Source organism: Apteryx mantelli, chromosome 5, assembly GCF_036417845.1.
Source record: "Apteryx mantelli isolate bAptMan1 chromosome 5, bAptMan1.hap1, whole genome shotgun sequence".
NCBI classification, from domain to species: Eukaryota; Metazoa; Chordata; class Aves; order Apterygiformes; family Apterygidae; genus Apteryx; species Apteryx mantelli.
This window is the reverse complement of record NC_089982.1, coordinates 72,348,245-72,362,132: the sequence shown is the minus strand read 5'-3', so window position 1 is coordinate 72,362,132 and position 13,888 is coordinate 72,348,245. Positions and strand designations below refer to the sequence as shown.

Genomic DNA, 13,888 nt, shown 5'->3' with positions numbered 1-13,888 from the left:
AACACTCAAGTGGTTGTACTTTAAACCTGAGATGGTGGAATTTTACAAAAAGAAGTACCTGTGTTGCATAAGACTGGAAAGGTATTTTCAGGGGATTTTTTCTTTTATGAATAGGCATGACTTCAAAGCTCACTATTAGAATTTCAAAATCTAAATCTGAATGCACTTCAGCTTCTTTCTGTGATCTCTCTTCACTTTCTTCTGTTTACATTTTTTGCTGTTGTTTGTTGTTGGTTTTTTGAAATTACACTAGCAAATATATTTAAATGCAATGATGCATTTGTGGAAAGTGAATGTTGCCCTTGTTATGCTGAGAATTTGCACACAGAATGCCAGTTCTAAGCATTGTAACTCATAAATTAACACTTGGGGCATTTGTTGCAGGTAAATATTACCATTATTATTATTATTATTATTATTATTATTATTATTAGTGTGGGAGTCATTTGTTGGACATTTCCAGAGTAGTAAAACACAGCTAGCTGTGCAACCTCCAGGCTGAGGGATTGTAGAATCCTGCCATCCCTGCACAAGACATACACAGTAGGTATGATATACTGTCTGTGGGACACTTATGAACTCAGGGTCTAATGCATGAGTCCTGTGAACTTGTGCCTCAGGATGTCCCCCTGAAGTGGTCAGATTGCAGTGTGAAAAGCTTGTAGCTAGGAGCATATCAAGGCCCTAGATGCCTCAAATATCCAGCACTATCTCCAAAGTATCCCCTAACATCAGGCTGTATTCTTTCATAGGGCTTCTGAGGGTGAGGAGAAAGAGTCCTTCTCTATTGTCTCCTGTATTCTCTTTCCTCCTGCAGTTCGCTCATTCCCTCTCTTCTGATTGCCTCGGTCCCAGCCACTTCACCTCCTGATTCCACAGAGAACATGCCATGAGGTCCTAGCACTAACACAGTAAGTTACCCAGATGGTTGTTGCTTCTCTTTCTATGGAGACTAGCCTATAAGACAAGTCCAAATGGGGGGATACCCTGCTTAGTGACAGGCAAGACACTGATATCAAGCAGCATTATACATCTAAAAGCATTCTCAGTACCAAAATTAGGTCAATATTGCTGTGGCATTCACAGTTCTAGACTTGTGCCACATGATGCACCACCCTGCATGGCCTGCTGCAGGTGAACTTGATGCATCCCTGCCCTCTGGTATTCCTGTGGCTCTTTGACTGAAGAGGTAGTAACTGATTGTCCCCTGTGCATTAGCAATGGGGAGGCAAAAATGCAGAGAGAGAGCTGCATGTCCCCCTTCTCTTTTGCTGCCTGGCAGTATTTTTCCTTTTTCCCAGCAAAAAATTGGTGACTGTGGGATCAGTCTGGGATTGTAAGGAGAGAATAGTGAAGGTGGGACTATGCTAATATGAGAAACCTTTCTTCCAGGCTGAAATGTCTTAGGTCCAGATGGTTCCTACAAAGATAATATCAGCAGGGAAATGGGATAATGATGAGTGGAGAAAAAGATACTGTCCCGCCTTACACAAAACTCCCTGAAGTTCTCTTTTCTAAAACTTTAAGAGGACTGTGATACTTTTTGGTACTGTAACCTTCTTTTTGGTATATGCCTAACGAAAGATGCAACATTCTTGCCACCAGGAACACTCTGTCCTTGTTGTATGCGCTGGGTCAGTGATGAACCATGAAGGAACAAGCCAGTAGCAAACAATTACTTACCAATGAATCCAGTAGGCTACTGTTGGATTCCTAAGTAACATTTAACCTGCATCTAAACTGGGGTTGAGTCCTAAGTTATGGTCTTCCAAAGTAGAAACTGTTGAACAAAAGAGAAGGGAAAGATGCAATTCAGAAAATATTTTATTGAGTACAATACCATTTCATTGTAGGCTTTCGTCAAAGGTTTACTTTATAAAACAACACCAACAACCTCTCTGAGGTTGAATCCAGCTTGGGCAGGTGCACAAGGAATGGGAGAGAGAGGGGCAGCATCTGCAAATTTTCATGCAAGCAGCGTAATATGAGATATTTGCATCCAGACGGTACCTTGTCACAGTGCCCAAGTTTGCACCATCACCAGAAAAAAATTAATGCATCTATATTTAAATTTTGTAAAGGATTATAACAATCAGTTACAAGTCCAGATTTACACAGTGCTGTCACTGAATGTTCAATGGGCATACCTAGATCTTAAAATTAAAATTAGGAATTCATAATGGCAGTACTCTGGTAAGCCTTGTCTGGACAAAGGATTAGCTCTAACTCCAGAAACTGATGGCTAACAAAACATCAGAACTACTGTAGACAAGGGGAGCTGTAGTTTTTACTAATGGAATGTACTAATGACTAACTTCCATTTTTAGTAGATGGAGGACCATAAGAATTCATGGAATTGGGGTTAATTCCACAACAAACAAGGCTGGAATCCAGTCAAGATTTGGCATCATGGTTCTTGGAAGCAGAGTAGTAGAACAGTAATCCATGGGCAGTTTTCATTAGTGTGAAGCAGCTGCCCAACTCATATAACAGCCTTAAATGGGTTACAGGTGTGTTAATATATGTAAGAATGAAGTTGTTTACTAGAGTTTAGAGCAGGTAATTTTTCTGGTGTACATATTGGTTTTCAGTGGTGGCAAAGCATAAATATATGGTATAAAATTTAGGAACAGTCATAAGCAACCCTTAAAATGTCCCTATATTGCTTAAATTTTTCTTTCTACTCTCTCTCTTTCATTGTGAAGTATATATACATTCTGGGACTGTAGGAAGTTTTCAGGTTGGCTGTATTTCTGCAGCCAATTTTAGATTTTATGAGGTGGTCCCCACAGAATCTTAAAAATCTGCCATGAAGCTAGCACTGTACTTCCAAAGAATTCCAAGAGCACTTGCTATAACATTAAATATGAAGGTAAGTGCAGCAGTTAATATGTCAATATGTCTTATTACAGAGCATTCCATTGTCCCTTGGATGTGCATGTCCCAGCATGTATTGGAAGTACCACTTTATCAAGAAATAATTTTGTAAAGCAGGATGGAACACTTTGCTAACCACAACAACATTTTCAAATAAAAATAAATTATTAAACAACATGTTTTAAAGCAAGAGAAAGGGAAATGTAAAGTCTAGTATATTCATTAGCAGTTAAAGGGGAAAGTCCAGAATAGTCCAGAAAGACCAAAATATTCAGATAATTCTGAAAGGTTCTGTTGAAATGAATCTCTTATTTCTTAAAAAGACAACACATTCTCAAGAGAGTATCTTCTGCAGTGAAATATTTTAGTTTCTTCATATAGACACATAATACACAATGTTAACAACCATGAAAAACAATACAAAATGCTTTCAAATTTAACAAGTAGAAAAATATAACTAGTATATATGGCAATTGTGAATCTAATACTGTACAGAAGTATTTATGGATTTTACAAATAAATTATAGCTTAAATGCCCTTTTTAAAATTTCTAAATGTACTCTGGAACATAGGTTCTGAAGCTTACCACTAACTTGCCACAAATGAGTGCCAGTCAAATGTTCTGCCAACAAGCTCAAAAAATTTCTTGTTGGGTTCATGGAAATATTCATGCAGTTTCTCGAGTAACCGGGTATCTACCTGTGGGTGTGCTCGTCCTTTTGACTCATGTAAACAGCGTTCCCTACCACTGTCCCTTAGGCAATAGAAGCCTTTAGTTTTATTGAAATAAAAGTTTGAAGCATTTATCTGTGGCGATAACTTCAAAAATCTCTCTACCTTCTCTATTTCTGGAAAGGGATCTTTGATTAGTTTATCCCCATCTACAATGTGGATGTGATCAAGAGAAAAATACTTCAGCCAGTTTTGCATGTGAATGTAATATAAGCTTCTGTTTATTGCCTTGTAGTCCACATTGAGTTCACCATCTTTAATCAGGAATTGTTCAATGGATGGATACGGCTTGTGCTTCTGCATGTGATTATAGAACACTTGGGTGTAATCTGATAGTACTCTCTCACTTGGGTCTCTTAAAATCAGGAGTAATCTCATTGATTGGTTCATGTTATAAACTCTTTCAGGCACTTTCGGTGATGTGAAATATGCTGGAGTTTTTTCCACGGTGATCTGATGGGGATAAGAGAATGGCATTTGATTAATATACCACTGCAATCCGTTTCCGTAATGATCTTCCCAGTCAAAGAAGTGAACTTCACTTTCTGCTGCCGCAATATCTGGATGGAGGCTCAACATCTCTAATAAAGCTCTTGTTCCCCCTTTTCTCACTCCAATAATAATAGTCTGTGGTAGCTGCTGGCATGATCCATTAGAATGAATGTTTTCCTTGAAGTCATTTTTTTGAGATGTTTTCTTTAAAAGCTCTCTTGAAACAGACTGAGAAGAGGTCTCAGCCTTTGAATTTACAGCCGGTCTGGAAGGCACTATATGAGGTTGAACAATAAGCAACACAGCTCCCAGCAGAAAAGCTGCCATGACAGAGCTTCTTAGTCTGGTTTCACTCAAGCAGGTAATGGGGCATGGAGTGATTTCCACAGAGAGCAACCTTTAAACATTGCTTTTGTTTTGCTGAGCAAACACGTATTTCTCAAACAGAAACTTTGCTGAGGAAAAAAAAAAGAAATTATTTTTTAGTCATATATATCACTACTAAAGCTACATTGCAAGTATTTTTTTGATATTCAAAACTGATCAAACTCTTTTATCTTTTCCAACTCGAGGCTCATAGATCATTGGATAGAATTAAATTCTTTAAGGACAGGCACATACAATAATGCTGTGAGAAAAGGATTTCCAGTCATCAGGAGATATGAACATTGTGAATCTTTCTCTTGCACCCAAGATTCATCCAGAGTATTATTATTATTATTATTATTATTATTATTATTATTTTTTGTAAATCTGATTTCAGTGGAGTTGAACCACTATCACAGGAGAATTCAATGTTTTTTATCTGCAAGAATAGGTCTGTCTTAGAAACAAAACCTGGGCAGGAAAAGGTGTGGGCTGGGAGAAGACAGCCTCCCTCGAAGCTGAGTGTGGTGCAGGAATCGTGGGAATTGTAGTCTCCTGCAGGGCCTCCTGGGAAAAAGCCTCCTACCTAGGAAGAGAGCACCCCCCTGTGCGAGGGCGTAATGGTCTCCTAGGAGGAAGTTATGAAGAGCTCGGGGTGAGCAGCAAAGCAGGGGAAAGTGGAACTTCTGTGTGGATTTTAAGCGACATCAACATTTGCTGTGAGCTTATGGTCTCTGAGGCTAGAGTCTGCGTTTGAGCGGGTTTCCCTGTGCTACAAAACAAGGGGGTAAAGAGTTGTGCGAAAGGAAGAAGCTCTGCTCTGGTCTAAATGACTATGAGAAGACATTTCTTGTTTTAGGGAATCATCTTTTGAAGCCTGCTCTCTGTGATAGTAGGCCTGGGTACGTTTTCTCAAGGCCTAAGTGCACGTATGCCTTGGAAAAGAAGGTGGCATGCACTTTCATCCTGCAGAACGGTAAGATAACGATTATATTATAATCTATAGTATGTCTGCATCAGCAAAATGCTAAAAGATCTATGGTCCCAATCCAAGTACTCAGAAGAGAAAATATGCCATGGCTGTTTGTGAAGGTCATTTCCAGAGCTGGCTAGCAGGCTGTGCGATGTAAACAACTACATTTGTCCTTTGTTTATCAAAAGACTAGTAAATACTGCAGTTAAACTTAAAGGTCAGGATTTTTTTAATATAATATTTGGAATGATATCTTAATGGCCTTCTGAGCCTCCCTTATATCACATGTGTGAATGTAGCAAACCTGTTAAGATTGTCATATGATAAGCTGGCTGTATATAGAAGCTTCCTGTATTAGCTTGCCTCCTAAAGATTTTCTAACCTCGGTGAAGGGCTACTGTAAGTAGGATTTTGGTATTGTATAACACCATATAGAAGTGGAAGCCATGATGGCAGAGTACTTTGCCTTTCTAGGCCACTGTAATACTGAATTTCAGCTTGGAACAACTTGTGCTGCACAAGCTAACAAGGCTGGAACATGAAATTACGTATGAACAACCTGAGGAAATGCAAGGGCTAAGTTTTGGAAATTCTCCAGAGAATCTGAAAAGAAACTAATGACTTCCACAGTAAGCTAAGTCCCAGTGTGACAAGGACTAATGATGTGTTTCTAGGCAATCTAGAAAGTTCTGTTTGATATTTTGTCATTTACAGAGGTCATGACTCCATCCTGAATGGAGCACACCTGTTTCCTGATGTTTGCTAATGATTATTATTTTCATGCTTTCACTTTTCTATTGCTTTTAAATGGCTACAAGGCAGCTGTATTGTTAGGAAGCAGAAATCAAGGCTGGGAGGTGAGGGAAGCAAAGCATCATGGTGGACCTAAAGCCATAGGAATCTGCTTCCCCATGTACCTATGGGCTTTGAGCTCATGGCCATGCCCTGTCTTGGGCAGAAGGTTTTGCCCTGGGATATTCTGTGATGTCTGATATGAGGAAACTTTACAGAGATACTCGTTCTTTCATTTTTTGGTCACTGTTATGAGTTTTCTCTGGTTAAAAGAGTTCCATTCTGGCTGCTGTCAGTAACCTCCTGCTTGCTTTCCCTATCCTTGCTGTTCTTGTTAATCTTTCTCAGTTTAATCCACTTCAGCTTTTGCCACAAATGTTCTTAATTTTTAACCCCTCCCTGGGGGGCACTGGGTGACAATTCAGTACAGGTGAATTCATGGTCTATGTCCCCAGTGAACTAGCTACTGCCGTATTTAGGTGCAATGCGATCAAATGATACAGCAACAGTCTGTTTAGATAGATGACTGATGAGTACATAAGAGCAACAAAACATCAACTCTTGATGAATTTTAAGGTCACAGATTAAAGGAATAGCCACTTACTCCAGAGTATATTTTAAGAGTGACTAGCTCCATAAATAGTAAGTCTGGGTTGTCTTAACACCTTACTGGAAAAGCATAATAGGATTTCAGTGAGAACAGGTTGAACTGTTGTTGAAAGGAGTTAAGTTTAAGCCTGACAGTGGAAGCCCTTATTTCTTATTTGTCAGATTGAAGTATGCTCTCTGTCTCCAGAAAAATTAACTTTTAGCTGCTACATGCAGTTAGTTATTAATAACACAACACACTGCTGGGATGTTTGTTTGGTTGTTTTTTAAATGAACTGTAGGTGCCAGTTCATGGGACTGTTTTTTAATTTATAGTTTATGTACTACTCAGTTACCAACTTTTTTTTTTTTTAAACATGCCTTCCCTTGGCTGGATATAGCATGGGAATGTTTGGGTGGAATAAAGTACACAGCAAAGTGTTTCTTAACTGCAGCTCTGCTCTTGTCTTAGGCTCACATCGCTCTGTCGGGAATCGAGCTTGTGGGATATTACAGCTGTGGTAGCAAGGGCCTTGCTTCAGGTAGCCCCTTGAGCCTCACTGGAGAGCTGCCTCCTTGTCTGCTCATTCCTAACTGAAATATTTGTTTGGGGAGTATTTTTTTCTAAATAAACAAAAGCAACTGCTTTCTGTTACAACATGAGACTTCAGAATAACTTGGGAGTATCTTATGTTTCAAACATATGGAATTCAGGCTTTTTGCATTTTTGGTTTTTGTTTTTTTTCCTACTATTTGTTCAGGTGTGCATCAGGTGTTCCACACTGCAACAGGGTATCTGTAGTATTTACTGCCTTTATGCATACCTAATGAACCATGTCAGTAACTATGCCATTCAAAGTACATATATACTACTGTTGTTTTACTTGCACGCAATAAGGCTTTGTCTTTCTTTTCATTCTCTTTTGTTTCTTACAGACTGTATAGGTTTGATATCTGGTCCAATGATTTTGTTTGGGTTAGACTAGTGCAACATAATGGACATGAATATTCCTCTAAATTCAGCACAAAACATATGTTGTGTGGGCAAAGTGGTGTCCAGGAATAAAACTGCATATAAATTGGTTGTCATTCAACTTTCTTCTCTTATGCCCTCTTTAGTACTTCATGCAGATCTGCAATTTGGTGACTAGAATTACAGCAGTTTATATAAAATGATGCAAATGTATATTCCATAGCTTTGTAATTTGTAGGTCTGAAAAACTGTTTCAACAATAATAAGCATGCACTGAAGAATTTATAGCAGCCACTCTGCCAAATTACTTTTCTGCTTTAAGAATTCTCTTCACTGCCTCCACAAGTCATTCAGAGCATACATGACTTCACTGAATGACTTCGTATTCCAGATTAGCACAAAAATGTAACCGACGGTTAGTAGTATTGTATTTGCTACCAGTAAACGAGCAAGTTGGTAAAAGAAACAGTTTATGTTAAATGGTGCTTTGAAGATTATACAAAGACTTTTCAAAAAGTCTGATTGCTTTTTCTTAATCTTTTCTTCAGCTTTCTCCAATTAATTAGCAAAAAGTACCATACTGTTTATTCAACAAGATTCAATGTGGACATTGCCAATCAAATCAGCTTTAATGATTAAAACCTCTTCAAAAGTAATAGTAACTTGGCAATAAATGGAAACTTTTCTCACTAAATGCAATATGAGGGCAGTAGCTGTCATATTTCAATGACTTTTAAGCACATTTCAGTGCTCTTTGAAACATGTATCGCTGTTTTATGACCTCTGACCATGTATTACCACATTACCAAGGTATTTGAATGCATCAGTATATTTATCCTCACTCAAGGACATAACCTAAACTACCTAAATTGTATATAATTTTTAGTTTAATCAGCTTTTTGCCTGGATCGATAACTTCATTTTTGCTGGGGGTGGGAAAGAGGGGAAATAGGAAAGTGGATATAGCTCTGAATTTTCATAACAGCCTTAGAGATTCAGCTGCCCAAGTGAGTAGGAGGCAACGCACAGGAGTGTCTATACAGCAGTCAGTAAGCGTGAAGGAGGGACCACGGGGACCCTGACAAGGGGATACCTCACTAGAAGTACCAAGGGGTTCAGCAGAGTTAATGAGATGTGGCTGCTGCCAGGGCAGTGACTGGGAGAAGGGACCCTAATGCACTCTTTCCACAAGCATGCAGCTGACTTCCCACCAGCATCATTAAACAAAAGCTGTGGGGTTTTTTTTGTGGTACTGCAGGGACAGAGGAAGAGCAGGCTCAGTTTCACACCTCCTCACTTTCTCTCATTGCAGAGCTGAAGCACTTCACTGCAGGCATCTTTGCAGAGGCATCTAAAACACCCAGTCTGGCCTAAATGAGGACCACAGATCAGTTGCTAAGGTTTGTCTCTAGAGGGAGATTAGAGCTGAAAATCTGAGGGAAATACCTTACTCTCTAAAATACCTTTACTTTTGCAGATATGACAGAACCTTAGGAGAGTTTGTGGGCTGTGTTATTTTCCTTTGCTTTAGAAGCCTATATTTGGGCACTCAATACTGCAAAATACAAGAGTACTTCATTGCTGGTGAAAACTAGCTGTGCAGTACAACTCACAAATTTACTGTGTTGGCTTCTTATATTGGGAAAAAATCCATAATTCAGCTAACCAGCTCTACAAATAACTTTCTAAACTGATGAAAAGTCAGTGATCTGAATATTTGTATTCAGTGCTATATTTAAAAAATACTGAACTAGATCAATTCTAGCGTACTTGAAATTCTTCAAGAATTCACTGCTGTGAACAGTATATATTCCTGTTCTCTAAGAATAGATGGTGCTTGCCATGGGATATATTCCCTGGTAGTTTATATGATCTCTTTCAAGTGATATTTTGTACCCAGTTAGCATTATATTCTGTAGTACAGGTACCATCACTTAAAGCTCAATCGAGAGCTTTTCCTGATAGGAAAAGGAGCATTTTTTTAATTTATTTTTTTAATATAGTTGGTTTATGAAACTCTTTTTCCTTGGAAATACATTCTGCATTTTGCTGTTGTTAAATGTTAAACCTTTTCACAATGCCCTCTTCCTGAAGAAATGCTTCCCATACTCCCCCCTGCCACTGTTTTTTAATCACATTCAAAAAAAATATATATATATATATATGTAAGTAACGTGCCAATAAATGCTTGAATTCTTGGTTCCCATAATTAACTACAAGTAATTGCTTGCTTTACAGTGAGTTGTACAAAGACAAGTGTATTAAATAGAACTATACACTACTGAAGCCATAGATCTCCAGGGGCATAAACTATTGATCACCTCTCATTATACAAGAAAAAAAAATTATGCATTAACAGGGGAGGAGAAAAGATAAGAAACTGGATTAATCTGTGTTACAGGGACTAACTGATACTGTCTAACTACCTAGTCTGCATGCCTCAAATTATTTAATCATATTTAAAACAAAAGGTTTAACTTTTATAGTCAGTATATTAAGAAATCTAGTCACAATTTCAGTGTGGTAAGATGATATATTGTCTATCAGCTTAAGACTTCAGAAAGATACTTTAAAAATCTCTAAATATTGGTTAGAGGAAATTAATAAGCTGAGGAAGGCTGACTTGGTGGGAAGAATTTTTGGCTGAATCTGCTACACTTCTGCACCTGCTGTGATAAATACAGTTTATAAAAATTAGCTAGGTCACCAGTTCATGTCTTCTAAAGAAGGAGTTCAGCTCCAATGTGAGCAATAAAGTAGCAGAATTTATAATAGACTGTAGTTATATATAACATGCACTCTTTTTCTTAAGGTCAGAAGGGACTATTGTGATCTTTCATGCCAAGAGATTATAAAAAATTCTTAGAAGTAAGATGGAACACTTTAGATGTCAGAGACTGCCATGCAGGTAAAAGTAAAATGGGACATTATAGCAGAACAAAAATAAACTGGAAAAGCTCAGGATGCATAGAAATTTTTGTACTGACTGCTAAAATGGAATCCCTCTACCAGCCTCTTCTAGCAATTGTTTAATAGCTGTCACGACTTTAATTCTTTCATAGAGAGAAAGGGAAGTACACTGTAGTGCTGCCTTTTCTATCTCCCAGTAAACCCAAATGTTCAATTCAAAATCCAGAAGCTACTCCCCTCCCCACTTCCAAGCAAAATGGGTCACCTTCTAATTAGGAAGCAGAAATGTATCACAGAGCTAACAGCTGCTTCCTAATTCATCAGAGCCCTCCCCAGGAATGCAACCTGTGGGAAAGGATGGCTCTGTCCTGTCTTGCTCCCTTTCTGTATTGAAAAAGAGAACACAATATATTAAGCAATCCCATTTTCATTACCTCTGCCAAGCAATTTCTTACCATTCTCTGTAGATGTAGGCCCTGTTTCAAATACCAGTAAGATGCATTCAAAAAAAATAACAAAAAACCAAACCTCCAAATAATCTTTTAGTTCATATTCCAAGCTAATTTCTGTCTGCCAGCCTCCTGCTGCTTGACTTCAAAATAGCACTACAGCAGAGTACCCCCTGGTGAGGTCATCACTGTATTAGGCTGAGCTAAACCAATCAATTTACTAAGCGAAGTACTACATGGTGACCTGGAGGGAACCCTCTCCCTCTGGAGCGACAAGAGAGATGACCCAGCAGGATCTTCCATTTTAGACCGGCCAGGGATATTTTCATTTCTTTACTTATCAAAACTCTTCATGGAAATGCATCAGTTTTGACATATTTGGGGGCTCCGATAGCTTCTTAACTCTAGGGTGGCATTTCTGAGGAGGGGAGGGAGAGAACCTGGGCTAGTCAACAGACTAAAACATATCTGGTTTCCTCTAATAGAAAAATAGAAGAGTTATGTATCTGTACATGTATATATATTCTTTGTATGTATATTCTTCTGTGCTGGCAAACTGTTTCCCGCCCACTCTCTTTTTCTGTAAGGTCTGTAGAAGTATATGGCTAATTCAAAATAACCAAGGTAGTATCCTAACAAGGAGGGGGGCACAAAACAGCACCTGGCAATTCTGGGGTCAGATTTTACTGTGTTAAATTATTGCCTCTCCACTGCAGCAGCTGGATTTGCTTCAGATGCATAATCTTGCTGCTGACCTACCAGAGGCATTCATTTGATGGTGGTAACTTCAAAAACCTCTGCTTCTCCCCCCCCTCCAACCCCCACCAAAAAAAAGGGAGGGGGGTGCTCAAAGGGTTGATGTGCAAGACACCTAAGCTGATGTCAGTAACTGTGCTCTTATTGAAAAGTGGGAAATGCGGGAAATGCACCTGTTCAGGAGTGCAAGAAATGCTGGCAGATACATAAATATTTATTTCATATATCTATCTATACAGACATTTGTAAGCCAATTCAAGGGCATATACTATACTGAACCTGTTCTACTAAATGTTCCACCTGCCATATATACTGCAGGGGCTCTTGGTGCAAATGGGCAATGAACAGGTCTCTTATGCCGAAAGGATGGTCCCTGCATCCCCAAACTCTTCAAGCCCGGTACGTGTGGCTGGTTGGAAGCCTCCTTCAATTCAGGGGACTTCCCAGATTTTTTTTTTTTTTCTCCCAGTATCCCAAGAAGAATAGTCTTGGAATAGAGAAAGTCTGTAGCATACTGCACTAACACAGAGTGGAAGGAGAGTCATACTTAAATCCCCAATCAATTGGGATGACTGAGTTGGCTCTACTTAGCAGGGTGCCCTTTCCTAATCTTTTGAATGGCTGGAAGATGAGACCAAACCAAGACAAAGACCTGCCAGAACTCCCCCAGTCGGGGAGTGCCACCCCTGCCTCCCAGCATCTTTTTATCCTCAAAAGATTTGAGCCCTTTATGTCCTCAGCCCTGAAAAGCGCACTGAAACTGCAGCACCCAAGCCTGCCCTGCACTATTGCAGAGCAGGGAGCCAGTGCTTCAGCGCAGAGGTGAGCTCGAGTTACGGTTTTGTGCTCTCCTACCCGCCGCCGAAGCCCACTTGCTGCTGGCCCCGTGCAGCTGCAGGGCTGGAGTCTGGCGCGCTGCATCTGGGCAGCGCGCGGCAGGTGAGCGGATCAGAGATGCTCGGAGCAGCTCTGGCAAGTTGTTCTGCCGTCAGGTAGGAGCCCTGCGCTCTGCTTTCACCTCCGTGCCCTTCTGCCTTTATGTGCCTTTGTCGGTTAGCCCCGAGGGAAACCAGGCTAAAAAAAAAAAAAAGTGCCCGGGGCCAAATCTGGACGGAGCTGTGATGCGGGTGCTGCTGACCCCTTTTTCCCCCCTCCCCCTCTCGCCACCCCCGCTCTCCGCAGCGATGCGTCCCCAGCCTGCTCGGGCAGTGGCGGGGTGCGGTGCCGCGCGGCTCCCGGCGCCGGCAGGTTTTGCTCCGCGGGCGGGCGCGGGGCTCCCACCTGCTGGGAGCAGGTGCCGAGCCGCGGCGGGGCAGCAGGGCTGGCACCCGGGGGGCGGCAGAGCCCCTCCGCCATCGCCCGGCGCCCGCGTCCACCCCAAGCTTCCCGCGCCCGCGGCTCCCCGGGCAGCACCCCGCCTGCTCCTGGGGGCCCCGCGCCCCCGCGCATCACTCACCGCCGGGGCGCGGAGCCGTGGGGCAGCGCCCGCCCCGCTGTGCCATGGGCGCCCCGCGGGTGCCGGCGGCGGAGCCGGGGGAAGCGCGCCCGGCGGCGTGCGGGGGAGCGAGCGCCCGCTGCCGCCCGCCTCGCCCGCCTGGAAGCGGCGCAGCCGGCGCCCGGCGCCAGCTTGTATGGGCCCTGCTCCTCCCCGCCGCCGCGTCAGGGCGAGGGCACTCCCCCGCCGCCGCGCTCCGCTCCGCTCCGCCCCGCCCCGCCCCGCCGCGGGGCCGCGCCGACCCCGCCGCCGGCCCCGGCCGCTTCCCCGGGCCCGGGCCGGGCTTGCGGCGGGGCCGGTGCTGCGCGCCGCCCGCCCGCCGGGGAGTCGCGCCGGGGCGGCCGCTCTGCTCCGCTCCGCTCCGCTCCGCTCGGCAGCGGCGCCGGGGCTGCGCGCGGCGGAGCAGTGGGGCGAGCGCAAGCAGTGCGGGAGGCACAACGCCGCGCAGAAAATACCAGCGCAGGCCTGTGCCGGCGATTAGGTGG

At 42.2% G+C, this 13,888-nt stretch overlaps 1 protein-coding gene across 1 annotated transcript; it reads right to left on the bottom strand.

The window, feature by feature from the left end:
• Positions 1-1,806: 1,806 nt before the first annotated feature.
• Positions 1,807-13,434, bottom strand: HS3ST1 (heparan sulfate-glucosamine 3-sulfotransferase 1). Its single transcript, XM_067297176.1, has 2 exons — positions 13,365-13,434; positions 1,807-4,556 (listed from the first exon to the last, which is right to left on the bottom strand). The coding sequence occupies exon 2, from the start codon at positions 4,426-4,428 to the stop codon at positions 3,466-3,468; it is 963 nt and encodes a 320-aa protein (XP_067153277.1). The 5' UTR covers positions 4,429-4,556; positions 13,365-13,434; the 3' UTR covers positions 1,807-3,465.
• Positions 13,435-13,888: the final 454 nt, after the last annotated feature.